Source organism: Apteryx mantelli, chromosome 2 (genome assembly GCF_036417845.1).
Source record: "Apteryx mantelli isolate bAptMan1 chromosome 2, bAptMan1.hap1, whole genome shotgun sequence".
In the NCBI taxonomy this organism is placed as follows: domain Eukaryota; kingdom Metazoa; phylum Chordata; class Aves; order Apterygiformes; family Apterygidae; genus Apteryx; species Apteryx mantelli.
The window spans coordinates 21,160,132-21,187,014 of record NC_089979.1 but is presented as its reverse complement, the minus strand read 5'-3'; the positions used below and the strand labels follow the sequence as shown (position 1 = coordinate 21,187,014).

General features: G+C 36.0%; 1 protein-coding gene across 4 annotated transcripts in view; it reads left to right on the top strand.

Annotated features, from left to right (window-relative positions):
* MMP16 (matrix metallopeptidase 16) overlaps positions 1-26,883 on the top strand; it is a 202,164-nt gene that overhangs the window by 136,949 nt on the left and 38,332 nt on the right. For all 4 annotated transcript variants that reach the window (XM_067290264.1, XM_013956914.2, XM_013956915.1 and 1 more), the window contains exon 6: positions 1,438-1,655. In XM_067290264.1, the coding sequence (XP_067146365.1) occupies positions 1,438-1,655 (218 nt within the window). The remainder of the gene's footprint in view (positions 1-1,437; positions 1,656-26,883) is intronic.

The window sequence follows — 26,883 nt, the reverse complement described above, 5'->3', positions numbered from 1 at the left end:
TGAAATAAATGCCTTCTTTAATTGTACAACAACCATTTGAGGAGTTTAACATTTCCTTAAATGGCTGATCAGTAAACATTCTTTCTTTAAAAGTGTACTTATTTTGAACAAGTTTCAGAAATTCAAATGCCATTTTTTCAGTTTTAGAGTTATCTCACTATTCAAAATTCTTCCTGAAGCTTGTCATGCAAATGATGCTTATTTTTTAATGTCAAAATTGATTGTGTATTGTATATTATGTATATTGTATATTATATATTATGTGATTGTGTATTATGATTTGGAGAGATAGCTAAATAGAGAGAGCAAATTAAAATGTTCATCTTGCTTCCAGAAATACTGCTGATCCAGCTGAAACATTCTATCGTTTTGTACATGGAAAATATGACTAGATGTAGTAATAGGTCTGGAAAGGGAAAGACATTTTCAGTACATCCACTGTAAGTCATGCAGTAAGTCATTAGGGTTCTGAGCATCTTGTCTAGAATGGCCATATGACTTTCAGATAGAGAAATTATGTATGTGATAATTATTTCACCTGTCATCAAACCCTATATATTATGACATAAAACATATTTGATAGAAGAAAAAATGTTTTAAAACTGCTGTACAGAGCTTTAGTTTTTACTTTTGTGTAGCCTTTTTCAATTGATTTACTTTTGAATCCTTTGTTTAAATTTCCAGATATCTGGCTTTGTAAAACTCATAGGAAAAAAAAAAAAAAGCAATTAGTTTCAGAATATTCAAGAGAAGACATGAGTTATGTTTTTGTATATGCGGTTACCTAAGATTTAAAGTCCATTTTCAAGAGCTTTTAAACTTAATAAGGGTCATTGTAGAAATCTGCAAACATATCCTTTCCTATGATATGGAACTTGTGTTTCTACTCCTTTCACAAGAAACCAGAAAATAAGCATGTCACTGATGAACAAGATACTACTTGGCCTACAAATTAGGCCAGCAGGAATTATCTTTCTGTGCAACATATGTGTGATTTGAAAGCTGAAAGTTAAAACAATGGTTTGCAAATACATTGACTGGCAATGGTCTTATTAGGTACAGTATTTTTTTTTTCCTATATCTTATGCAACGGAAAATAACTTTGTTCTTACCAAAGCAGAGCTTTCGCAGTTGGTGAAGTACATTCTATGAATTAGTTATCTTAAATATTGGAGGGCTTTGCATCCTGAACCTTGTTCCAATAAAGAAGGAAGACTCTGAATAGTGTAAAGTTAATTTGCTTCATTTCTGCTTCAGTTCTCTGGTGCTCACTCGTCATTATACCCTTTAACAACATGGGAAAGGCACATTAGGTCACTTTTTCCATTCTCTTTCTGCTGTAGCTTTTACACTGCTTACAGAAAGTTCTTGTTGTGTATTTCTTTCTGGAATGCCATTGATGGGCATGCAAATTACATCCTGCTGCTATTTTTAAAGGTCCACCTGACAAGATCCCACCACCAACAAGACCTCTGCCAACAGTGCCCCCACATCGTTCAATCCCTCCAGCAGACCCGCGGAAGAATGACAGACAGCCTAAACCTCCCCGGCCACCCACTGGTGACAAACCTTCCTATCCCGGAGCCAAACCTAACATCTGTGATGGGAACTTCAACACTCTAGCTATTCTTCGCCGGGAAATGTTTGTTTTCAAGGTAGGAGGCTGTGAATTTTTCAATGTTACATCAAGTGTCTACAGTTCTACTTTTTTTTTAAAAAAAAGCAAAATCTCTCATTCATCATGACTCCACTTTCCCAGCCTTCTCACAGTTAGAAAGTTCAAGAGAGAAATTAAAAAATAAACATACACATGGCTTAAACGTCTAGCAGAGGACTGCTGTAATATTCTATTTTGGGAAAATACCTATGTCAGCAGAAACTGTAATGCTTCAAAATGTAAGGGTAAGTAAATGCTGCATGTTATGTAAAGATAAAAAAGCATAAATCAACTCATGAATAGGAGCTAATAGGGATGATTTTATTGGGAACACAGCCACATCCAGACATACTATAGATATTGTGTCTTCAACACAATCTTTTTTGGATGGAGCTATAATTTTAACTTTACAATTAGATCCATCATTTACAAAGGAAGTTTGTCGTTGTGTAGTGGTTGCATTGAAACCACAGCATCTAAGAAAAGGTCTTTGCCAAAAGAATCTTACTGCTAATGTGTCATTGTTTATTTATTTTCATTCATCTTCTATCTCTAACCTGATAAATGTAGTATATGTAATGAACTGAACTAAACAAACTGGACCAAAAGACAATCTTCTTTTGATAGAAAGACTTCACTAAGGCTCATGGACATCAAAGCTAACTTAGGAAGATGATCTACAATATGATTTCCAGAAGGTATTAAATAGTGAAGAACAATTATGGAATCATTACTATTCAGTCTCTTAAATCTTAAACTAGTTTCCTGACAGGGATTGCTGTGCAAATGTCTAGCAATAAGCAGCAGGATAATATATTGTCTTGAATTCTGCATTGATGTGTCAAGTTTGGTTATGCAATAGAAAGTGTGGGATCTTTGTTTTGTAAAATATATATCATGATTCTTTTTAACTTCAGTGTTATACCTAGAAAAGAAGGGCCTTTCACGTGAATAGATAAAGCTTTTCCCTTCAGCAATAGTAAAATATAAGTGAATTGCAATGAATTTGTCCCAAAATATGAAGTTCCCAGGCAATGGCTTTTTGTTGTCCTTTCTTTACACATTCTGATAGGACCTATTTGTCTCTTTTATTTCTTTTTATGTAATTATTCTCTCCAGGTACAAGCTCTACGGACTCATACAGCCCCGTGCCAAGCTGTACAAGCCCGTAAGGGCTTGAGAAGTACTTTAGCAGTACTATCCAGGCTTTTAATTTCTTTAGCCTACCTCTAAAAAATATTTAAAAATAGTTGTACATGAATTCATTAAAAATTATTGAGCTTCCTTAACAACCCAATGGGGAGGAAGTATTTTTCCCATAAATGGGTGAGGATTTTGTCAGCCCTTTTGGGGCTGCCAGCCCTTTTCATTTGAATAGATGGTATCTCTTCAAACAATGGGAGGTCCTGAACCATCAGTCTTCCTATGACTAAAACTCAAAGGTTAAGGAAGAATCTAATTTTCTAACCTGACATTAAACAGGATATTAAAATACTTACTTCAATCTCATGTCATCCACCTCAAGAGCAATAGAACATATTCTCATTTATTTTAGAAATAAATCGATAAATAGTGAAATGTTATCCCACTAATACAAAATTTCCTGTCTAGCCAAGTCTGTGTTCCTAGATAAATAGATTCACCATCATTACTCACCACTTTTACCTCTTCTGATTGAAAATGAAAATTGTGTTTACTCCAAAAGCATTAACAGCTTACTGCCTTAACACTTATCTGTATTTACAATACAGCTTTTACACTTACTAGTGTGCAAACTGCATTTATGTTTCAAAACTTAAATTCCATTAGTGCTCCACATCCGAGTATGGTAAAAGTTTATCAGAGAAAAACAACTAGTAAGAGCAGGTTTACAGATTTCATATTTGGTCTGACTCTCCAAAATGAAGTCACTGCAACTATAAAAGCAAGGTATTCAGGAAGGGAAGAAAGCAATGACCTTTGTTTGGATGACTTTCCTTAAGGGTGTCACAGTCCCCCTTGTCTCCTCAGGGGTATCCTGGAGCATGGCTTCATGGCATATCTTCATGATTGGGTTAGCATGGTAAGCAAAAGGGTTAAACAATATAAGCCCTGACTCTATGGCCTTAACTTCTTGGTTTGAGATGAATGAATGTTTTGGTATGCTAAAGCAATTTCATTAGCTGGTAATTTCTTTTCTTTTTTGGTTGAGGACTGGGGGACTGTGGAAGGAGCAGGAAAGTGGAGAAGGAATTAAGAAAAGTTAGGGCTTGTTGGTAATTTTCTACTTTCCTTTGCAGACTCTCAGGGAGCAGATTATGAGGAAGAGCTCAGCATGTCGGACTGTAGCAGGAGCAGTGTGGGTATAAACAGGAATAGGGGCCAAATTTAGGCAAAGCATCCAGCAATGGAGGGAGCAAAGCTGGAGCTCCTATGGTCTGAGGTAACAAAAAACAACCTCCTTGCCCTTGTCCCTCAAGGAGCGAACAAAAAAAGACTGGGAAGCAGTGAGCGATGGGCTGAGAGCCAGGTATAAAGAGGTGGAGAAGGGGAGAGAACTGATGGCAGTCCTGTACCAGGTGGAAACAATTAAGGAAGAATTATGACCTTCATTGGAAGAATTATTGCTGGATAGTCCCCAGAGGAGTCAAATTAATAAAGTTGAAGGCCAATCAAATTATATCCTTTGCTTTCTCTCTCTTTATCCACAAGCCTGTAATCACTGTGTTATGGCAGGTTTTACTGCCTTCTGAATAATATGTATGCCATGTACCAGGTTTGACTTGAAAATAGCCAGTTCTTTATCTCATGGGCCAGTCTTGCACTCAGGTGCTCAGCTTGTTTAAATAATCCTTGAAGTTGCTTGGCCGTTTTAGCCATAGAATTGAAGAATGTGAGCCTGTTTGAATAATTAAATTCTAATTTAAGCATAAAACTGAAGCACAGAAGGTAACAGTTTGAGATACACTGTGGATTTTCATAGTAGATGACAATATTAATTTCAAGAAGCTTGCTTTCTCTTTGCTGTTGAGCTATTAGGGTATACTTAAGTGTATCAGAATTTTCAGAGGCAATTGCTGTTTTCAATCAAATTGATGAGCTCTGTTTGTGCTTTTAAGAATATCTGGCACTTTTAAATGGATATATCTAGCGTAAAACTGAATAATGGTAAACTTAGGGTCGAAAATGGAATTTACACCTACCTTTCTCTTTTTATTGTTTTGCTATCACTTTGACAAAGTAACAACCCTAGCAACAAATGAAAACATGAGCAAATGAAAAAAAGAGGAACTGCCCTTAAATTAGATGGCCTTAAAATGCCACTGCTAGCTATAATACTTGGGGGCACAGTATGCTATAGAACACAAAAATATTAGTTAAAATCAATGTATCATAAATATTGGCTTCAGTTGTCACCAGCTGATATTTTAAAATGTACGAAGGTTGTCTTAATTGAAAGCAGTTTTTTAATTGTTATTATGTAAAACATGCTTGAACTGGTACAAGCAACCATCAGGACAACAGAATTTGTATGCCAGAATTCATGAATGCCAAGTTTTTATCTTGAGATTCCAGTTAGCTTCTGTATTTATACTGAATGCAATTAGTATTTAGCTGTCACTCTCATTTCCAGTCTTTTCTCCATCTATTTTCTCCCTCTGTTTAGTTAAAACTCCCCTGGGACATAGAAAATGGCTGAAAAATGGAGAAAAACAAATTGGTGTTCCTTTTCTGGGAAAGTTGTGCAAAGTGGTATGACACTTTCTGTCTGCCTTTAATGGAAAAACCTCTCAGACATTGTATAGAGCAATCTCTGTGGTATCTGACAATCCTATCTTCTCCTTAAACTTTCCTGAAAAAATCGTGTTTGAGAGACTACCTCATCCTTCATGAAAAGGAGCCCCATTGTCTAAGGTCACCAGAAAAGATCCATTAGTGAAGATGTTTACAACATATATTTCCATTTTCTGCCTCTGTTCTGTGCCAATCACACTGCTTTTTCAGTCTTCTGTAGCGAAAAGGAGAATTTTGAAAATAATCTGGGGTGTCCTATGAGTAAGGGTACTTATGTTAATGTCTTATGAATCCATTACATAGTTAAACAAACTGTTCGTAGGGGGCAGATCTTGAAGTGGTTGCACAAAATTAGTTCTCTCTTAGAGGATGCAGAGTCACACTTATTGCTTATTCTGTTATTTTGAGGAGTTGTGTAGCTTGTCTTTGACTCTGCATGATGATTGTTCCTTGGCAACAAAATTACCTCTAGCTCTGCCTCAACAATCTGTGTTACTGTTGTTAATATCCTATTCCTTTATGTCCCTTTTCAGTTTCACATACTGTATGTAACAAAATCCTTAGCTTTTGGAGCAGGTTACATCTAGAAAAGTACACCACATGTGAGGAACTCCTCCTGCATAATCAGCAAATTAGAGGGGCAGGTCACATCTCTTTGATTATGTGACACCATTTTTTGCTTCACTGATGAACATCTTGTAAAGATTGCATTGGTCCTTTTTACTTTGTTTAATGCTAAATATTTAACAAACCAACAAATGCATCCTATGTAATCCCTACCAGTTTTAGTATTCCTGCTAGACGAGTAACCTGGTTCCTTGAAAAATAGCAGCATTTTTAGCCACTGCTATGTACTAGGTTGTTTGTTGTAATGTAAATAAGTAGAAATTTATTTAGCAAAAGAAGAAGCTTGTCCATCAGAGAAATAGCATTTACAGCTAAGACAAATGTCTTCTGAAATGTTACATTACAGATGGTAGAATAGGGAACCAATTTTAGGAAGGCCTTAACAGGCTGTGTTTTACTATTTCATAGCAGTTTCTCCTCAACTTGCAGAAATTTGTTTTCTGACTCTTCATCTGCTAAGAACCATTGTAAAAACATTTATGAAGTGCCAAACAAGCCAAGCCAATTAAGCTGTCATTACCCCTTGGCATTAGTTTAGACTGCAGTTGCTTTCATACCTAACTGTATCTCTTTCAGAACTGTGTATTCATATAGAGTACACTATTAAACACAAATAAAGAATAAAATACTGTTCTCTTAATATGTGGTAAAATATGTGGTAAAAATTAGCTATTTAATAGTAATTAGTAGCCCCAATAAAAAACTATGAGATAAAGGAAAAATGCTAACAATAAAAAGCAGAGACAAAGCAGCAGCTACAGTATGGGACTTGACTCCACATATTTTTCCAAAGCTCTCCTGGGTGGTTTGTGTAGCTGGTTTTTGTCACATGATGCTGTGAATGTCTGGACTGTCAGTTGCAGCCTGGGAAAATTCAGCAGAGGATGCTGTGGAAGTAGACGCTTTGGGATCTGAGAGGGAAAAACACTTAGCATCTCAGCTGTAAAAGCCTGGGAACAGGAGGTCAGAAGTAGCTAGGGGTGCAGAGAGTGGACTCCTTTCTCCTTACTTTTTATTTCACTATGTTAGGAAGAACTATCTGATGTGGTTTGTCTTTTTTGAACTTATCAGTGAGGAGGACAGCTTTAATTCAGGTAACTTGGGTTCTGTATTGAAAAGGAAAGAGAAAGGCAACCAGAACTCAGTGGGGTCTTCAGTATATCACAATAGACCAAGCCTGTGAGAAGCGTATAGGATAGGTGTGTTAAAAATCCTGGCACAAAAACAAATTGTTGGATGTCAAGAAGGAAATACTGGTGAAATGCTGGAACAGTAAAAAGTCATAGTTTGTATTTTTTTGATATGCAGATACTTTTGCTGGCTGATATCAAAATATTTTCCAAATGTTGCTTAAATCTTTCAGTGGTTCTCAGTTTGGGAAGGGATTTAGCGAACATGTTTCAAAGGTTTAAAATGGAAGGCAGTCTCTTCATCACTATATTGAAAGTAGGTAGTATACTCCATCCAGCCGTAGAGGGATTTAGATAAGAGTGTAATCATTTGAGTCATAATTTTACCAAATTAATCCAGTTAACAATTCTTCCTCCCTCTCACCTTTTAAAAAATTGTCTTAGACCTTATTTACATAGTTTTATGTCCATCTGAAAGACAGCAACTCAGTCAGAGCTGTACTTCTCAACTAGCATTTATGTGGATATGTATGCATATAAATATTAAATATATAAAGATATAATGAATAATAAACATAAATTATTGGAGGCTTCATTGACCAGAGTGTCAGTGTAATGATATATACGTTATTGAAATGTATAAGCAATTTACTGGCCTCTTGAACTGATTAACAGTCTATATTATCTGGCTAATAAAATTACTGTTATTCATGTACTGACCTTATAACCTTAGCAGGATGTGTGACTCAATGTCTTCAGCAGGGCTTTAAATTTGTCAGAAGGAAGACTATTACTTTTTCCAAGGAGGCTATATTTTCACTGGCAAATAATGTGGTGCAAAATTATTTGATCAGTAGCAAAGCAGATGGTACCAAGCTCCTCACATGTCCATCATATGTGGTTTGGGAGATTTGCTTTCAATTAGACACAGTCTGCCCTCTGAGACTGAACAACTCACTATAAATGTGGTTCATATTTTTCTGGAGGGTAACTATCCCACAGATGCTGGCTTCTTTGACTGTGGGTCCCCTGCGGATGTACCACACAATCCTTTCATCTAATGCAAGCAATGTTACCATGTTGTTAACATGTCATTGCCCCCTCCATCTTCACCAATATAAACCTTCACATGCAAAATCCTTATTATTGTTTCTCCTCATGCCATTTTTGAGTGACAAGATGGCCCCTGCTGCTTGACTATCTCCTTACCCCAAGTTTGTACAATGAGCTTTGCAATATACCACAGGGAAAGAGGGGTAGATTTAACAGCTGTGCTGAGACATCATCTTGAATTTGCTGACCCTCATCCCTCTGAATTTTCTTTTCCCTGAGAGAAAAACAAGCAGAATCCCGGTTAGGGTGTCCTTGCCTCTGTGAACACTTTGCCCATGGTGTACTAGCAGTTATGAGTCTGGGAACCCTCATCATTCTTCTGACAGGCAGCAAAGGGCACAGAGGGCATTCCGGCACCAGACCTTCCCCATCCTTGCACAAAATTTTGGAACCTTCATCAGGCTGTTGCCCTGTGAGGACCTTGTAACCTGTGGCTCGAGCTGACCATGGACAAGGTAACGATCAAGGTCTCTGGGGCCATCCTCCAAAACCGCTTCATTTGAATGGTGCATGTGGGTGACATGGATGGTATCATTCAGGTGTTTGGGCACTGATGAGATCTGCATTCCTTCTATAGCCAGGCTGAGGCTGGGCCATATTCATATGACCATATGAATTGTGATAGCTACTATTCTCTTGCCTTGCGGCACTGATGAACCATTGAGGTGGGTGTGGACATACACAAGTCCTTGGGACCTGACTAGTTGTACCCATGGGTGCGGAATGATCTAGCTAATGTCATTGCAAGGACACTCTTGATAATCTGAAAGGGCATGGTGATCAGGGTGATCCTTTCCCTCTACTCAGCCCTGGTGAGGCCACAGCTGGAGGTCTGTGTCTAGTTCTGGGCTCCCCAGTAAAACAGAGACATGGATTTACTCTAGTGAGCACAGTGAAGGGCTACTAAGATGATTAAGGGACTGGAGCATCTCCTAGGCGAGGAAAGGCTGAGAGAGCTGGGACTGTTCAGCTGGAAGAAGAGAAGATTGAGGGGTGATCTTATGAATGTGTATAAATATCTGAGGGGGGCGGGGGGAGTAGAGAAGATGGACCCAGACTCTTCTCAGTGAGAGGACAAGAGGCAATGGGCACAAATTGGAATACAGAAAATTAAATTTAAACATAACAAAAACTCTTTTTACTGTAAGCCCTTACAGATTGAACACTGGAACAGGTTGCCCAGAGAGGCCATGGAGTCTCAGTCCCTGAAAATGCTCAAAACCTGACTGGGCACAGCCCTGAGCAACCTGCTGTAGCTGATCCTGCTTTGAGCAGTGGAGTTGGACAAGATGATCTCCAGAGGTCCCTTTCAACCTCAGCCATTCTGTGATTAGGTGTAATAACTGTAATGTGAAAACTTAAAAGGAATAGCCTCCCAAAATGTCTGTCAGCTATTTCCCACTGTCCTCCAAGACTCCAAGGGTTGAGAATTTATTTACACTTCCCTGAATCCTCTGAAATGTGATTATTTCAGCCTCTCACTTCCCAGAAACATTTGAGCCACCATTTCTTTTGGGCTACAGCCCTCACAGCCAGTAACTAGCAAGATTTGCTCTGAAGACCGTTTAGTGACTGCTATGTGCAGCTCAGGAGTAAGGGTCAGGCAGAGGAGAGGGAAGTGCGTGCTGGCTGCTCACACAGCGCTAGCAGGAGGGGCTGCAGGGAGGAGAGTGAGCACCCCTTCCAACAGTGTGAGATGAGGTCCTGTCCTGCGTCCTTGCCCTCTTCTCAGCTTTCAGAAGTTACCCTCCTCTTGTGGGCTGGGCTCTAGGCTAAAACACTTTATTCAGCGAGTGATCCCTTCCTTCTGTTCTCATGATGAGCCATTAATACTCCACAGGCTGCCCTCCCTATGCCAGGGAGTCTTCACAGATTAAAGATATATACTTTAGATTCTGCAAGAGTTTTCACACTGGGGTGGACAGACTGAATTCAACAGCGTACTCAACCATTTGTATGAACCCACATACAGATGTGGTGGTAGGCTCTGAGACATTGTTCATAAAGTTTTGGACAGTTAAATATGAATGTTAACAAATTCTTACTTCTTAATTCTTACTTAGTTTAAAACTAATCAAATAATGAAAAAAGTGAGATAGATATTAGTAAATCATAAGCCAGAATTCCCCCAAATATTCATTTTTGTAGAGTTGATTTTTTTTATTATAGATTGTAATTGGTGGACTCTAAAAAATCTCTGTTACTCTATACAAAAGAATAAACTGAGTCCAATTTTTATATATTCTTAGGAATTTGTAACAACACTGAAAAAGAAATAGAATTATGACTTTCTCTTACTTCCAAAAAAGTAATCCCCAAGATGCTCTGACAAATGATAACATGTGAATGTGTTTACTTGTGGATTTAGAATTGCTATTATTGTTAGTCATCGAATATATCTGTTCCTTTTTTCCCCCTGTCTGTCAAAAGGTTGAACTGAAATCTAATTGACCATTAATCAAGCTTTGTATCAGGACAAGTTTCATATAATTTCCAATACAAGAAATACAGAACACTTACAGTTCTGCAGAGTGCTATTAAAAAAAGTAAGATGGATTAAGAATACAGATAAAAAAATTAACATGAAAGACTGATAGGGCAGATTTACTTGTTATAAACAACTCAAGCCTAGACAGAATCTCAGTGAGAAAGATATACACACATAAGCCCTCAGTGAGCATAACCACTTGAGTAAGGACTGATGGTATGAATTAATGTTGAAGAATCAAGTCCTGATTTTTTTTCCCACAGTTAGAATATTCACTTGTTACAGTCAGATTCCTGTGACCAAATTAATTTTTCACTTGTTATGTTACAATGACAAAATTGACTAATAAAAAAAACTTAACTGGATACTAGGGTACAAAAGGTATTTAATTTTGTAGAACTTGCTCATTTGCAAAGACTAAATGTTCTTTGAGTGAACTGATTAAAAAATATTTCATTGGCAAGGGAATAGAAAAATGTATTATTGACAAAAAATAATTGCAAAATCTCACAGCAAGGAATAATCTAAAATTACGTGAAGGCGTATCTTCAATTTGTACCACCAGCAACTGTTATCTTGTAATATTAACAATTCATTTTAATTGGGGCTACATCCTAATGGAACCAAAGGGAATAACTGCAGAAACACTTCAAGCACAAGGCTTAATTAAAATTTCTTGTTTTACAAAATTTGGCCTTTCAACTAATTTAGGTAAACATTTGGGGAAACAATTGGAATGGCTTATAATGTAAGCTTTTTCAAGTAGTGCTGTTGATCAGTCTTGGAAATATTTGCTTAATCTCAATTTACAGCTAAAGCTTTATATTCTAGTTGTATTTGTTTGTTTGTTTGTTTGTTTGTTTTAATTTACTTATTTTTTTGCCCATTCAAGGAGTTAAGGGTGGACAATGCACATAATGTTTAGGAGAGATGGAAAGACACTCGGCTTATTTGTTTCTCTGAATTAGTTGTTTTCTCTGCAAGACACTGCACTATTAAGGAGTTGATGTCTTAAATAATTTAGAGCAACATCCATATGTTTTTTTCAACAAATCAGTGAAACACTATTCAGAAGTTGAAAGCCTTCTGAAATATGTCAGAACATTATAATAGATATTTATTAAAATTCTATCTTTTCTTTGTTTTTATAAGTCATGGCTTGAATATTTTTGAAGCATTTTCTTCCTGCAAGCTGTGCTTGCCTATAGAATGAAATCTTGGCCCAAATGAAATAATGAAAAAAATCCATTCACCTTAACAGAATCAAGATTTTCCAGTGCTAAAGTCCCAGTCATGTCTCAGTTGACATGACTGGGAGACTATATGTTTTGGATAATGTATATTAGGTAAAATAACCCAAGAAACAGCAGATTAGGTTGTAGTATCAAGCATATGAAAGAACTGTTTTCCTATACAGTATCAAATTTGATCATCCTGCTTGTCCAGCCTATAAATTGAAATAAGGCAGGGACAATTTTATTTTATGATTAGACACATCTGTCCAGTGGTGATACCTCCACTGAGGAGAACAGACTGTGTATTAGGTCAAAGGATAATTTGATAATGATAGAGTTCAAATCTTTCCTCTTCTACCCATGACTGCAACAGGTATTTGAGCAACTCTCCAGCATTTCTTCTCAATTTTATAGTGATGCAGCCTCCACTGATGCTGCAGTGTGATGTCTGGCTAGCTCTTTAAAACACCCTTGGCTTCAGATTGTACACTCCCAGCTTTTATTTGTAATTGCTTTTAATTTGCAGTATCGTGTATTCACTGTTAGTCCTTCACTTTATTCATGATGTTATCCCTGCATCTGAGTGACAGTGTGAAGCCAGTTGAATATCTACCATTTTCCTATTTGTGTTGTCATGACCGATGCCATTGTTGGCTGCTCTTTGCTGGATATGCCACTCTTTATGGCTTGTTTTTCCCTCTGGCCACTGCTGTCAATCCCAATGCCAAGGCATCCCAAGAATATGGCTGCTCACCCATGTATATAGTGGGCACGACAATCTTTACCTAATCCTGCCACTTCCATAGGAGGTAAGATTTACTGAGCTTTCTCAGATTTACTTACACTACTCAAAGCTAGATTTGGTACATGAGTTTTCTCTTGTGTTTAGCACTATATCAGAGATCACAAGCATTACACTGAGATCAAACAGCATATCTTAACATTGTCTGAGCGGTTCAGCAGCTTGAACCCAAAGTAACTCCCATATGCTCACTTACAGAGTTCCTTATGTCATGCCTCACCCTATTTTCATATGTTACCAGGTGCTATCATAGCTTGTTACTTCTTTCATACCCTAAGCAACATGCAAGCTCCAGTTAGCAGCAACATGTATTCTGTTCACGCTGTGTATCTTTAAAAGCTGTATTTGGTTATGTCTTGGTCTGCACATTGTCCTCTGTAGAAGTGCTTTGTGTGGACTTATGTAAGTCATATGGTGATCTACAAACATCCTCTCGTTAGTCCATTGCCTAACTGTTTAGTTAGCTAGCTAGTATCAACCTGTCTCAGGGTAGTTGTTTCTTTAATTGCACAGCTACAATAACTAGATTAGGGGGGAAGTGGCTGGGAATTTTTGGTCTTCAGAGCATTTCAGTAGCTGGCCTCCTGGCCACAGAAGATAATACAAGAACAAACAAGGAAGTTTAGCAGAAATCTGTACTTGTTTGCATTCAGAAAGATTGATATGTATACAATTCAATGCATTCTTACATTGTTTATAAATATCTGGTTCCTTTTGCAAACAAAACACAGCTCTGACATGAACAACTACATGTCCTCTACTTCTTGATTTCAGAAATCTTCCATTTAGGTGTACCAACCAACCAATGCAGATTTGGAGACTGATGTACATCTTTTCACATCTATTCCTTATCAGTATGTGGTCAGAGGTGGTATGGCCCTAAAGTGAGTAGGGAACTAGAGTCATCTTCTCCTTCCCCTGCATGGACTGTGTAACTGGAGTGGGATATGTTCTCTAGAGCCCAGCTTGGTTAGAGCAGCTCCACTCCCTTGTTGATGTGTTGACTGGCCCAATCCACTGCAACCAGGAGGAGATACTCTTGCCCTAAGTTAGTCCCTATTTCTTGCACCCACCTGTGGTTCAGATACGACCCATCACAGCACTGTACCTTCTTTTGGTCTCCTCAGAACAGCCATACAATGTACCGTGCGGGGAAGGCAGGGAGACAGGGTGAGCGAGTAGGGGAGCGCAAGCTGCATCTGCACCAGGGTGTGCATGGGTGCTGCTGGCCTCCCACAGGCAGTCTTTGTCCTTTATGTATTTAGAATTATGCCTAATTGCATGTGGATTATGAAACCATACAATTTGGCTACTGTGATTATGTAGTTTGAAGGATGTGGTTATTTTGGGTCTTCACAGAGGTAACAAGGTCAATGTGAAAGTCACAGGTGCAGCTGTTTTCATGGTTGTACTTTGTGGAGTCCTGTTTGCTTTTTTGTGTGTATGACATGTACACTGTGGTTTACATCAGGTCATGTTATGTCCTTGTCCACTGACACCCATGTTACTCTGCAACTTTTAACGTTACTGTTCTATTAGGACAGTGTTGCCCAATTTTCATTTATACTTTGAACATGTTTTTTTCTTCTTACTGTCTTCTGAATGTTTTCCTAGTACTAGTTCGGTATATATGTACATGGAGAGAAATACAAATATGTAGGAATTTATGGATACCACAGAATTATGAAATTATAGGTGATATAGGCAATATAGCATATCAGTATTAACACAAATATACCAAAATTCATCCTAGAGTAAAAAGATCACTGCATAAAGGCAAGGAAAACTGCATGAAACTTCTTACCTATCCTGTGAATCTTTCAGTTAACAATTGCTTTTCTATTTCTAATTTTCTGTTTTCATACAAGATCAAGAATAGTTTTGTGATAGTTGGTTTTGGTTAACCTTGGTGGATACAGTTGGGTGCTCTCTAGTCTTCACAGGCTAACACGAGTGAACAATAATAATAATTTATCTTTTTTTCTTTCCCCAGTCAAGAGGGACTTAGAAGCTCCCTGTAGGTGGAAATGATGCTAAATGATCTCCTGGAGAGGTTGTAATCCAAAAGCCACAGGTTTATTCACACAGATGAAAATTGTTTATTACTGAGAGGATCTTTCTGTGCTTTACTTGGACTTTGCCAGTCTTCTTGGCCTGCCAGTGGTATCTAAATCAGTTAAAGGAACTAGAAAAGAGTTATTAAGGCTTTGGCCAAATCGACATTTGTCTGTGTGACTTCTTTCAGGGTTTTACCTGCCTGTGTCTAGAAACTTTGATGAAGCAGATCACGCCTTCTCTTGATTTCTCAGTGAACTTTTTTGATATCTAGGGCCATAGCCATTCCATACAGAATCAATCCCTATGTTTGTGGGGAAAATAGAGACAGGAAATTGGGTTTGCTCTCTTCTGGCCTTTTTGTTTTTGTGGGAGTAACTGAGTCATTGCAGTGAGCCTGATGACTCAGACATATTTGTAGTAGCAGTTAAAATAATCTTCTCACCCCTCAGGCAGATGGTGAAGCATCATATTACGTATGATAAGGTCAGACAGCTAGAGAAAAAACAATTATTCTGATTTCATTATACTGGTTGGTCAGATTTACTCAGACATAGATGAGCCTGTCCTAGACTATTTTCAAATATTTGTATGTGTACTCCTTAAAAATGTATAGTCATATAGATGAGAAAGAAAAAAATCAGTTTTCTTTTTCTTTCTCTTTCTGCAAAACATAAGTTACAGTGAAAAATGTAGGACAAAAAACCCTAAATATTTTATTACTATCTTCTCATGGCCCAAAATGAATTGCAAGAGAAATGTGGAAAAAGATCCTTATTTTTTCTATAGGATTTTGGGTGGTACGCTTGGTCTTCTCCAGAAAGGAGATTTCTATTCTGATATCTGTGCTGTTATGGGTAAGGCTGTGTAGCATGTGTAGTAGGGAACACTGTACAGCTAGGAACAGAATCCTGAAAAACATTTTTATGCTCATATCCTGTCTATTTCTGGTGAATTGCACAGGTTGCAAATCCTCTTGACAATTTTATTAAAGGGAAAAAAATAGTCCAAGATTCTCAGTAATCTTTTTCTTAATGAAATGTAAAAGAGGCTGTAAAGGGATTGTTTCGTCTGAAGAAAAGTGGAGAGTATGACATTTAGTATCAGTGGGATACTAAATGGGGGATGAAGGAGTTACAAAATGAATATTGCTGAGCTTTCAGATAGGATTGAGGATCGCGTTTGTCAAATTTAAGCTAGCAAACTGTTGTAGGAAAGTATTGGTTACTTAGTCTCCCAGAAAGCAACTCAGGAGGGCAATGTGTTAGTGTAAGAGAAATACCAAGAAGTAGGTGTTGGTAACTGCAAAAGAAATGTGACTCAGTTAAACATTATATTCATCCTGTATCCCATGATATTCCAAGAACCATGATGATATGCTGACACAGCCATGAAGGAGACCTGCAGGCTCCACTAGAGATCAAAACAGGAGCTTGCCTCCCTCTGACAAGATAATCCAGTCCAGAGAACAAAAAGATCCATGCTGCACCCACACATACACATGGTGTCAGACTGACGTCAGAGCTGAGTAGAGAGAAAGGAAAATTATAATGAACTAATGGACATGAACTGATCTGAGGGCGAGTATAACATAGTGATGAATTGGTGGGACCAGAAATTTGATAGAAAAAAAAAAAACAACCAATATTTAAATCATTTTTCAGAATTTTATAGATAATTACTTCTTTTTATAGAATTGCACAGCCGTGGAGCTTTTGGGGGGAGTGTAACACTAGAAACAATTTTCTACAACATCTTCATAGAGTTTTACATTAGTTTCAGTATATCCCTATTAATGGAGGCCTTCCCAGAAAACCAACCTTCATTCCAACCCTGTTTTACACTACTATTTGCAGAGAGACAAGGATAGGATATTGCAAAGCAGATGTCTTCACCTCATATTTGTATGCAGCTAGTTATGAAACCTTTTTGCCCCTTTACCTTGTTGCAAAGATGTATCTATCCAGAATCCCTTTCAATGCAAAGTTTGAGTTCTACTACATATGCAGGCATGTGTGTTAATGCAAACCATTCCTCATTAGGAAACTTCATGCTTTTTGCATTTGTATTATTACTTTTTCCATTTATGTTAGAATATTTGCAGTTTAAATATAACATATTTATAGCATAACCTGAGCAGAACACTTTTTTTCCAAGGTTAGGAGAAAGTTTTCCAAATTTAATTAAGAAAACTTAGTATTTTTTATTTAAAAGTCACCAATTTTCCTATCTTCTTCTGGTGCTGAATGCACCATTGCTCCATGAACTCATGGAACCCATTGACTTGCATGTGAACTCCCCATCAGTAGAGACAAGAGAATTAAGTTCAAGGAAATTTACAGCGTCTTTTGTAGGCTCAAAGTACAATCGCTGCTGAGTTCCATAATCAACTGCTCCATCGAGGCCTAATGTTCATCCTGTGGATGAAATGTGTTGTGCAGTATTTCAGGTTCATGTGCCATTACCTACGGAGTGCTAGAAGGAATGGGAGCATTCCAGAGGTTCCTGGCTGCAAGCCTAGATTTGGTGTCTTTAGAGGCCTCTGTTGTGTCTCTTTTATGACTGTATGTTTGTTCATATTGAATCATCGTCATGTGGCAATGGGAACATTTTACGGAGTCCTGTTGTTTTTAGTTATTCGAACAAAATCAAAATAAGCAGAAATGTTTATTCAAGTAGAAATGGAGAAATCCACCCAAAAGGACATAGTTACATTAAAAAAAAAGAAAAAAAAAGAAAAAAAGATCTGGTTGGTCAAGATACAACAGTAGTGACATGACTCTTATACCTGGGTTGTTTGCATTAATATGTTTTGGGGCATGTTAGAAAAGTGACAGCACTGAGGAGTACCATATCTAGCTGCACCATAGTACAAGGTCTTTAATTGTTAGACTATAATTCAAGCAGGTAAACTGGACAAGTTCTTGCATGAAAGGCTTTCTAAGGAGAGCCAAGCACTCTTGGAAGTGTGTGATAGCGATGAAGTATGTGGTAGTTTTCTACACCAGGCCCTTATGAACCCATCGTATTAGGGGTCTCTGAGATTGCTGAATTTCATGTGTGATGTGAGATCTAGTGTCGTCCAGCCACTGGTGGGGACCAAAGGTATTCTGCATAACAGTTTTCCCCTGAGCTGAAAGCATTCTACAGATATTCACAGTTTTTGACTGCTTCAGAATCTTTCTGAAAGGTTAATGTATACAAAATAAAAGAAATGTATAAATGTCATTGCTACTGTCTATGCAGGAAAAATAAATAGGTAGGATAGATAGAAGGTATATATCAAAATATCTTATAAAAAGCTGACACAAAATATATTATAAAAAGCTTAATTTGCTAATGAAGAAATGATGGGATACATATTTGAATAAGCTGAAAGAATGAAAAACAAGCATTTACTAAAGACAACAGACCTGTAACAAAGTGAAGATAAAATATTTCAAAAATAAATATTAATGAAACATACACCAAAATCTTTGTTAATGAACTACTTCTCTTGAATACCAAATACCAATGGCAGTCTTAAGAAATGTTTAATTTAGAATGAAATGGTTGATATGGAACAATTAAAATTTGTTATTGAAATATATAGAAGATATTTTAAGAAAACCTATTTTCATCTGCACTGGAGAGGGCTAACAATAATCACATAGCTAGTCACTGCACTTCACCTGAGAAGAGACATTGAAGACCCAAGGTTTAAATTATGGTACCTCTTTCAAAAAAGAACCTATAACCATGGTTGTGGATGCCTCTGAAAATAGACTACACTCATTTAAATGGGTAGTTTCTCTTGCAGGTCTGTATGAGATGTGGCAAGTCTCTTTTCTTTAAGAAAAAAGTTGTAATGGTCTATGTCTCTTTGTACACTTTTTTAAGTGTAAGATGTACTTTTAAGAGTTGTTTTTTCTTTTCCCTTTTTTGTACCTTATATTTATCCAATATTCAAGGAAGCACATAAAGTATTTGGATATACTTATAGTTAACCAAATAGAGGTCTAAAATCCTGTCTGCATAGCAAATGACTAAACTGCATAAAGCACTTTGCTGAATATTCTGCTATATTTTGTTTAGGAAGAGGTAATCAGAATCTCTTTAGGAAGACGCTCACAGTACTGTATTTTTTTTTTCCTTCATATTTACCTTACATTATGCAATATATTTAGCAAAATTTCAGTATAAGATGCCCAGAATACACTTCACAGTCAAATCCTATCTCTTTTTCTAAAAAAAAAAAAAAAAAAGGTTTTATAACCATTTTATGTTTCTGACTTTAGACAAAATAACACCTCTCTGAAATAGTTGAACAAAGGATGTTGTCTTTCAGATGAGAAAAATATACCACCAAAGAGTGATTTACAGAATCTAGTCTAAATATGAGTGGGTGTTTTTGACAGCTTGTTGAAGAATTATAATTCTTGTAGAGTTGGCTGTCAGGTATTCCATTTATTCTTTGTATATTGGTAATAAAATCAGAAATTCTGGACAAAGGTTATGATATTGAGCATCTCAGAGTTGTCATACAATGAAAAACATAAGAATTACACCATTTCCTTTGTTTTGGAATCGAGGCTATAGTAAAGACTATAGTCTTTAGACAAAAGTAAACATTTTGCCCAATTCTCTATAAAACAAATGAATCTCTGTCCTCCCATTTTTAAATTAAATGAAGGTGCCATGTAAAGGTATTGCAAATGAATGAAGTGAACTGAAGATGAACAAATGATTGTTCCTTCGTGATGACAAAAATGAATGCCCAGCCTTTTCTGAGAATTTAATATAGAGGCCTGAGGCCCATCTTTGAAAAAATAAAAATATTATAATTTCTTGTTGCTCTTAAGAAAAAAACCTGCCTGATGAAAAAACTCCCTCTTACCAGAAAGTCTAGGTGACACTGGATCAGCTGAATGTTTATCAAAGGGAGAGTTGGTTGCTAAATTCATGGGAGTGTGTAATTTCTTTATGTTTTGACAGTCTCTGCAGAATGTCAGTTTTGCTAATTTTCACTTTACAGTCATTAGAGAGGAAGTTTTCCTTTCTGTTTGTTTTGTGTGTGTGTGTTTTGTTTGTTTGTTTGTTTTTTTAAAGACTGTAAATGGTATCATCTTGATCTTTTCCAGCTTTAGAATCTAGTCCTTTCTTTAACGAGGAAATTAATACATACGTAAGATTAAAGATACTACAGAAGGCCACACTATTTTTTTGCTGACTATTTCCAGGGATGGAATCTGTTTCTGTTCATCTTCTTAACCATAATTGAGTGATGTTTATAGCTAAGTAGTGATTTTTTCCCCAAGTTATATACCACTCAGGCAGGAAAGTAATGAAAAAAGTCAGAATTCTGACTCGGTAGAGAAAAGATCCCCATCTTACCAGATGAAAAGAAAATTAATCAGGTGAATACAAATAGCAAATAAGAAATTCAAAAGGTAAAGGCAGAGAAATTTACATTTTGGATCAACCATTGTACCTCACTAGAAGTGAGAAAACTTAAATGCAGCTGAAAATATTTTGTGGAAATTACTATTAAAAAAAAGTGGGGGAGAAATTACAGAGGGATTACTAATGTTTTGGCTAATACACCATGCTTTAGAACTTGATGTAGAATATAAAAGAGGTATTTTTACTGCAGCTTCAGTCATAGTTCATTTTATTGCATCCTGTCTTCCTGGTGTATAAAGCAGAATCAGCTATAAGGACTTTGAATGGACAACAGTGTCTATTACATTTATGTCTTATTTAGAGTTCATGAAAGAGATGTATACAACAGATTAAAAATGAGAGAAAAAAAAAAGGTTTATTTTGTGAAGAAAAGTGAGTTAAAGTCTATATAGTCTTGTGTCCCCTTTGGAAAAAGAAATGGTATTTTTCAGTTTTTTTCCTAATTTTTAACTCTAGTTTCTTGATCTATGATGCTCTTTTTAAAAGCACAGCAAGAGATTTCAGCATGAGCAATGAAAACTTGGAAATGAGTAAAAGATGCTATTCATTCTAATAGCTAGGGCTCAGAAGATGGAGCTAAGAAGAAGGAAGATTGTAACATAAACAGAGCCATTTTTGACTAGTCTGACATTCCTTTCTACCTTGTCATTTACAAAAAAAAGATAAAAGAGTAGGTACTAGAAAAACATATATGCTAATACTAAAGATTTTTTAGATAAAATCACTCAGTAAGTTTTCTGCTGGAAAACAGATTTATGCCAATGAAATTTTCATCTCAGTGGGTTAGCTGAAGATAGTCACTTTTAATCAGGTGCAGCATAGTACTCCCATAAACAGCAAACAGGTAAGTTTACCCAGTTTTTTACTTACCCCCATTCCAAGGTATAATAGGCAGTTCATCTACTCATAGTGTTAGATTAATGTAAATATGTTTCTAAGAATAAGTTCATAACAAACAATGGCTTCAATTTGTTTGGAAGTGTTGTATTAGTTGCCACTGTTAAATGGTAACTGACAGCAGTTAATAAGTTGCCTCAAGGAAGTACAGTCCTTGTCTGGGAGTGCAGGGGAGCGATAGCATGGCATTTGGTTTTGCATCTGTTCTGTTTGGAATCCACTGGGTTGGTCTCATCTCCAATGAAAAGCTCAGGATCTCATCATAAGAGGTCTGAGGATTTCCTGAGCAGCATTAAATGGTCTCATGATGGTTCCTAGACCATATTTTTACCCTATTATGACTATGCTCTTGTCTCAGTTAGGAAAGTTCAAAAAAGTAATCTGCAATCAATTACACATTTATTTGTTAATGAACAGATAATAGTTCTTCATAGTTTTAAAGGAACCTTGTTTGTTCTTAATGAAAATCTGCTTAGTAATAAGCTGAGCTAAAGCATGTGTGAATAGAATAGCCCATTCAGTTAATTGTTTCCTAGAATGAGCTCGATTGGTTGCACACATTTAATGTCTGAGTCTGATTACAGTCTCACTAGAACCAATTGGTTTCTGCTGTGAAATTAAGTAGGAACTGAAGTAGGGCTAATCTATAAGTTTCTTTGCAAATGTTACATTAAAAATGAAAGGGAAAGGGATACAAATCAGAAAAGAACAATTTCAACACTCATTGTCCTAGCTAAATTGTGCCTTTATTTTTCTTCATTTAAATCCTCTAGACTTTTACTCTTTCATCTGCTCCATGAAAATTATTTTGCAAAATAGGTGCTGAAAAATATTTTATTCTCTTTTACTATTCTGTGCATTGGTACCCTTTATGTTGAACAATATAAATTCCAAATTTGCAATGTTGAAGATGGATGCTATTAAAGAAATAGCAGAATTCCCCAGATGAGTAGGAACAAAGCTTTTAATCCCATATGCTGCAGATCCAATACTACCATCACTGGGATCTGCTGGTGAAATTCATATGAACTTCAGTCAAAGCAGGCCAATATCCATAAGGAAGTAGACATGAGAAGATATTAGATTAAGATTTTCACCAGGATATTTCTGATTTAGCTTGGATACTGTAAAAACAGCTTTCATTCCCCAAATTCAGGGAGTTTCTTAATAATCTCATAAAGGCATGTAGTAGTGGAGCTTTTTTCTCTCCTAAATCATAATCTTTTGAAACGTAGTCTCTGCAGGTTCTATCTTCCAGGTAGTTTCTCTGTTTAGAATTGGAACTCTTCTTTATCTGTAAGAGAATAACTTAAAGTGAGTAAATAACATAGCTTATTATTTACAGTGGTTGCTCTTGCAACTCTCAGATGAAAACAAAAATTAGAAGGCTCCTCATTTGTGTGAATTTTTCTGTCTGCCACACGCACTTTGTGTAACTTCTGGGGAGGTTTAATCTTCCACTGGCCAAGGCTTGTTTTCGCACATGGTGAGATTTGGATTATGGGAGAAGATATGACTAAGTCTGAAACCTTGATGTGTTCTATCAATAGCATTAAGCTACAGTATTAATTGCAATTGAGAATTTAATTAATGTTGATTTAGAACAGAGGTATTATGTTTGCCTTTTTGTAGGAAATTAAATAGGCTAAGCACTGATACCTATGGAACCTAGTCATGGTAAAACCTCTCTCTAGCAGCTGTAGATATTCAGAATTTTGGTTTTGCATCTCATTCCATGTTTTCTGATGGTGAAATCCCCCTAGCAGCACTGTACACTTTAATATCAAGTCAGAGTATTGTTGACCCAGAGGACTTCCCACAGAGGTGTGCTCCATATGGTATGAGTCCATATCATGAAGTACTTTTGGTTTGGCACATATTTTTATAATCATAGTCAAAATATTATAATTTACAATTTGTTATATCCTTGTTTTTCACCTATCCCACTGTCTGCCTTAAATCTTTTTCTCCCTTGTGAATTTTACACAGTGATTTTTAATGTTCCCTGTAAAACCAGCACAGGAAGTAATTACTTCTTAAAATCAACTTAATTTTCATTTCCAATAGATATGAAAGTTACCACTCAAAAAAAAAAATCAATTTTTTTTCTTCTTTTTAACTCGTTGTACAACTTTTAGAATATCTATTACATTGGGCAGTCTTTCATTATTAGTGGGTATCATCTGGAACTCTGAGTCAGGGTGCCTCATGGAGTTACAGAATTGTTAGAGAGAGTTCATTAGGTATAAAAATAAAGGGCAGAGCTCTACAGATTTTACAGCAAATTAATGTTTCACATTTGGCAATGGTTATTGATCAAGGAGCAAGGGAGAAAATGAGGTGCTGAGAGACACAAAAGCTCCATTAATTTTGCCTGAAAACTCTACTATATTTTTCATTATGGATGAATTGAAATAGCTGCAGATTGTTTTTAATTTTCCCAGCCATCAGTTGTGTCCCTAGAGGAATCTGAAGGACATGTAGGGTGAGAATAAATACATAAATTGAAATTAAATATTCATAGTAATACAGATTTAAAAGTTAATTTATAAAAAAATGAGATGGCAGCAATGCTTACTGGCATCAAATGGAAATAAATAAAAAATACAACCTATTTGACTTAGAAATATTTCTAAAAGAGTTCATGGGATCAAAGATAAATAACAGTGAATTTATCCCGATCATCACTAAAAAACTAAAGTTTCTGTATTATATATGTAGGGGGAGACTGTATCTAATAACAAAGTATGAGAACAATGCATTAGGTGATAGGTTTTTTGGAGATGAGTATGGTATTAATACAATCTTCCATTCAAGGTTCTCCAAGTTGTTAATAAACAAGTACTTTTATGAAGCAGATATTTGTTATTATCATCCACAATGTAGTAATGAAATTGATGCACACAAAGGTCAAATAGCAAGGCATTTACTCACCAGAGCTTCCTACTAAATTTTAGTCCCTTCATCTCATTGCTAAGATAAATATGCACAGAAAAATTACCTAGAGCATTTACTGACAGTGCAGAATGATTTATATATAACCTCTTTCTTCATAAAGCCATAAGGCTTTATTGTTTATTTTTTTCCTCAAAATTATCCTGACTTCTAAACAAAACAAGTGTCATAATGCTCAGAGTAACCACTCCTGCTCTTTCCTCCTACTATAAATTTTTATTTGTAATAGTGTTTCTGAAAGACCTTGCAATCTACCCTTGCTCAATGCCTATTTTCTGATTCTGAAATATATTGTTCAATTTTGATTAAATTTTGCTTGTATTCTGGGTTGCAGTTCTGCTCTTTGTTAATGGGAATAACTGTCCAAGTTTAATTTACTTGATATGCTTATATTCATAATTCATATATTCATAATATTTAATGATTATTATTATGCAAGATCCCAACTGCATAAGAGTGGCCCATATAGTTAGAGCTATATGTAGCTAACTATAGCTGCTTTCAAAAAGGCATTTGCTGGCCGACTAGGAAAGGGACTAAAAGGCATCATTTCAATATGTGTGTTTCTCAGGCTTGTAATTTGAATGCACATGGCAAGTCACGTATTCAACTTGTCTGAAGGAGTCAATGTGTTTTGGGGAAATAAAGTATTTAAAAGTATATTAAACCTCTATAGAGTAGGAAACAAACAGTTCTTCAATACATAGTGTTTCTCAAAAGAGACACAACTGTGTTTATTTGATATAATGGAATACACTGAAGCACACTTCGTCACAGAAAGTGTTGCTAACTAGTATATTTCAGTGTAGGGAAGCTATTTATTTATTTATTTATTATTTTATTATTATTATTTATTTTATTATTATTATTTATTTTATTTGTTTATTTATTTATTTAGGGAAGCTAGTTTTTTTCAGTGAAGGCAGCTTTCTTAGAGAATATACATTTTCTTTTGGACTATGTCTCTTTCTATTTTCCCTAATACCTAAAATGTGTCAAAAACACAATTCATTACTTGTACCTGTTTATCTAGATGCAGATGATAAAATTGCTGGTAAATATAGCTTTGCCTAAGATAAATTCAGTAAATTAAGCAAAGTACAATGAGAATAGTCATATGTACTGATGCAGATTTTTTCTGTAAGCAGAGCCTATCCCATCTGATATTTCATAAAGGTCTTTATGGTGCTTTTTAGCCACACATCAGAAGTTCTCAGCTTGAGTTCCAGAGTTTGAACTCTGGCAGTCTAAAAATAGTCTGGTATCTTAATAGGAAGGTCATGCAGGGTAACTAAATATACATAAACACATTATTCTATCAACCTCCCCCAACACCTTCCTTGCCCAATCTTATAAATGATCCAAACTTCTAATTCGGCTTCCAGACTTTTCCAGAAATTTGCTGAATATTGTCAGTCTGCCTATATCTATTGTATTTTTAGAGATAAGCATCCATTGGCAAAGAATGTGCCTGCTTCTGTCTATTCAGATAAGAACATAAAAAAGCTGAAGTTATCCATTTCAAAAATTTTCTTTCTGTAGAAACCTGAAGGGTCTTCACTGATGAGCAAAATCCTATTGTTCATGTTTACTGTGGCATGAAAATAGCCCAGGAAAATAAGGAATTTGCTGCATGTATAAACTTCTCGGAATACACAACAGAGACACAGAGACATTTTCAACGTTTTTACACCACCAATATAATTCAGGAACACAATATGAAAAATAATTTCCTGCACATAATAGTGAATTTGAAAGGCAAGATTCATTTAATGTAAATGTGGCAAAAAATGCAAGAGAATTAATAGCCAGATCCAGAAGTTCATTACAGTTTCTGGACAGTGCTGGCAGGTACCCGTTTGGAGCTTGTTCTGCATTTGAGTGTTTTCTGAGATTCTGATTGAAATGAAAAATAAATATATCAGAGGGTTAGAAACCTAAAGTAGTTATATATTTTGGCAAATCCTTTCTGTTTAATGTTGACAACTGTAGGTTAAGTATAACTATCTTTGAAGTGTGGCTAGAGAAGAAATTGTCACAATAAATTAAATACTATTACTGTACATCAAGGACACACGGCTATGTGTAATTGTACTTTCTTTGTTTTCATTCTTAAAAAATAAAAGAGAAACCCAGTCTACAAACATTAGGTTAGAGTGCTGCCTGTGTCCTGTGTCTTTATTTCACATCCAAATGCTGATGCAAATGCAGCAACCAGAACAGAAAATTAGATGCTTTAAGTATCATAGTCTTGGTACATTTCAGTGAATGACTGCCCTTGATGATTAAAGGAGAACATGCCTGAAGAGATAAAATTGGATTCAGGTTCTCACATTTTATTGTGGTGTATTAAGTATGTGATTTACTGCAGCAGTGAGTTTTCTGTTGTGAGACAACCATTGTCAGTAAGATTATTAGATATCTTCACTATAGGTGATGTGCAGGTAAATGCCTTTTAATAAAAAGCACAGCCTTTAGCATGGTAGTGAGGTGCTTTCATAATGTAATCCATATGATTTAAGAGAAAGTTCTACTATTTTAATTTTGGAATTTTCAAGTTTAACTTGTTAATTGGTCATTCTTCCTGAAGTTTATCTTTCTGAAAAGTTTTGTTCAAATTTTAACCTTAAGCTTCAAATTTCTTCATTTATCAAGGAAAAAAGCATAGAAAGTTTTCTTTTTTTCCTTCAAATATAAAAATTATGTAG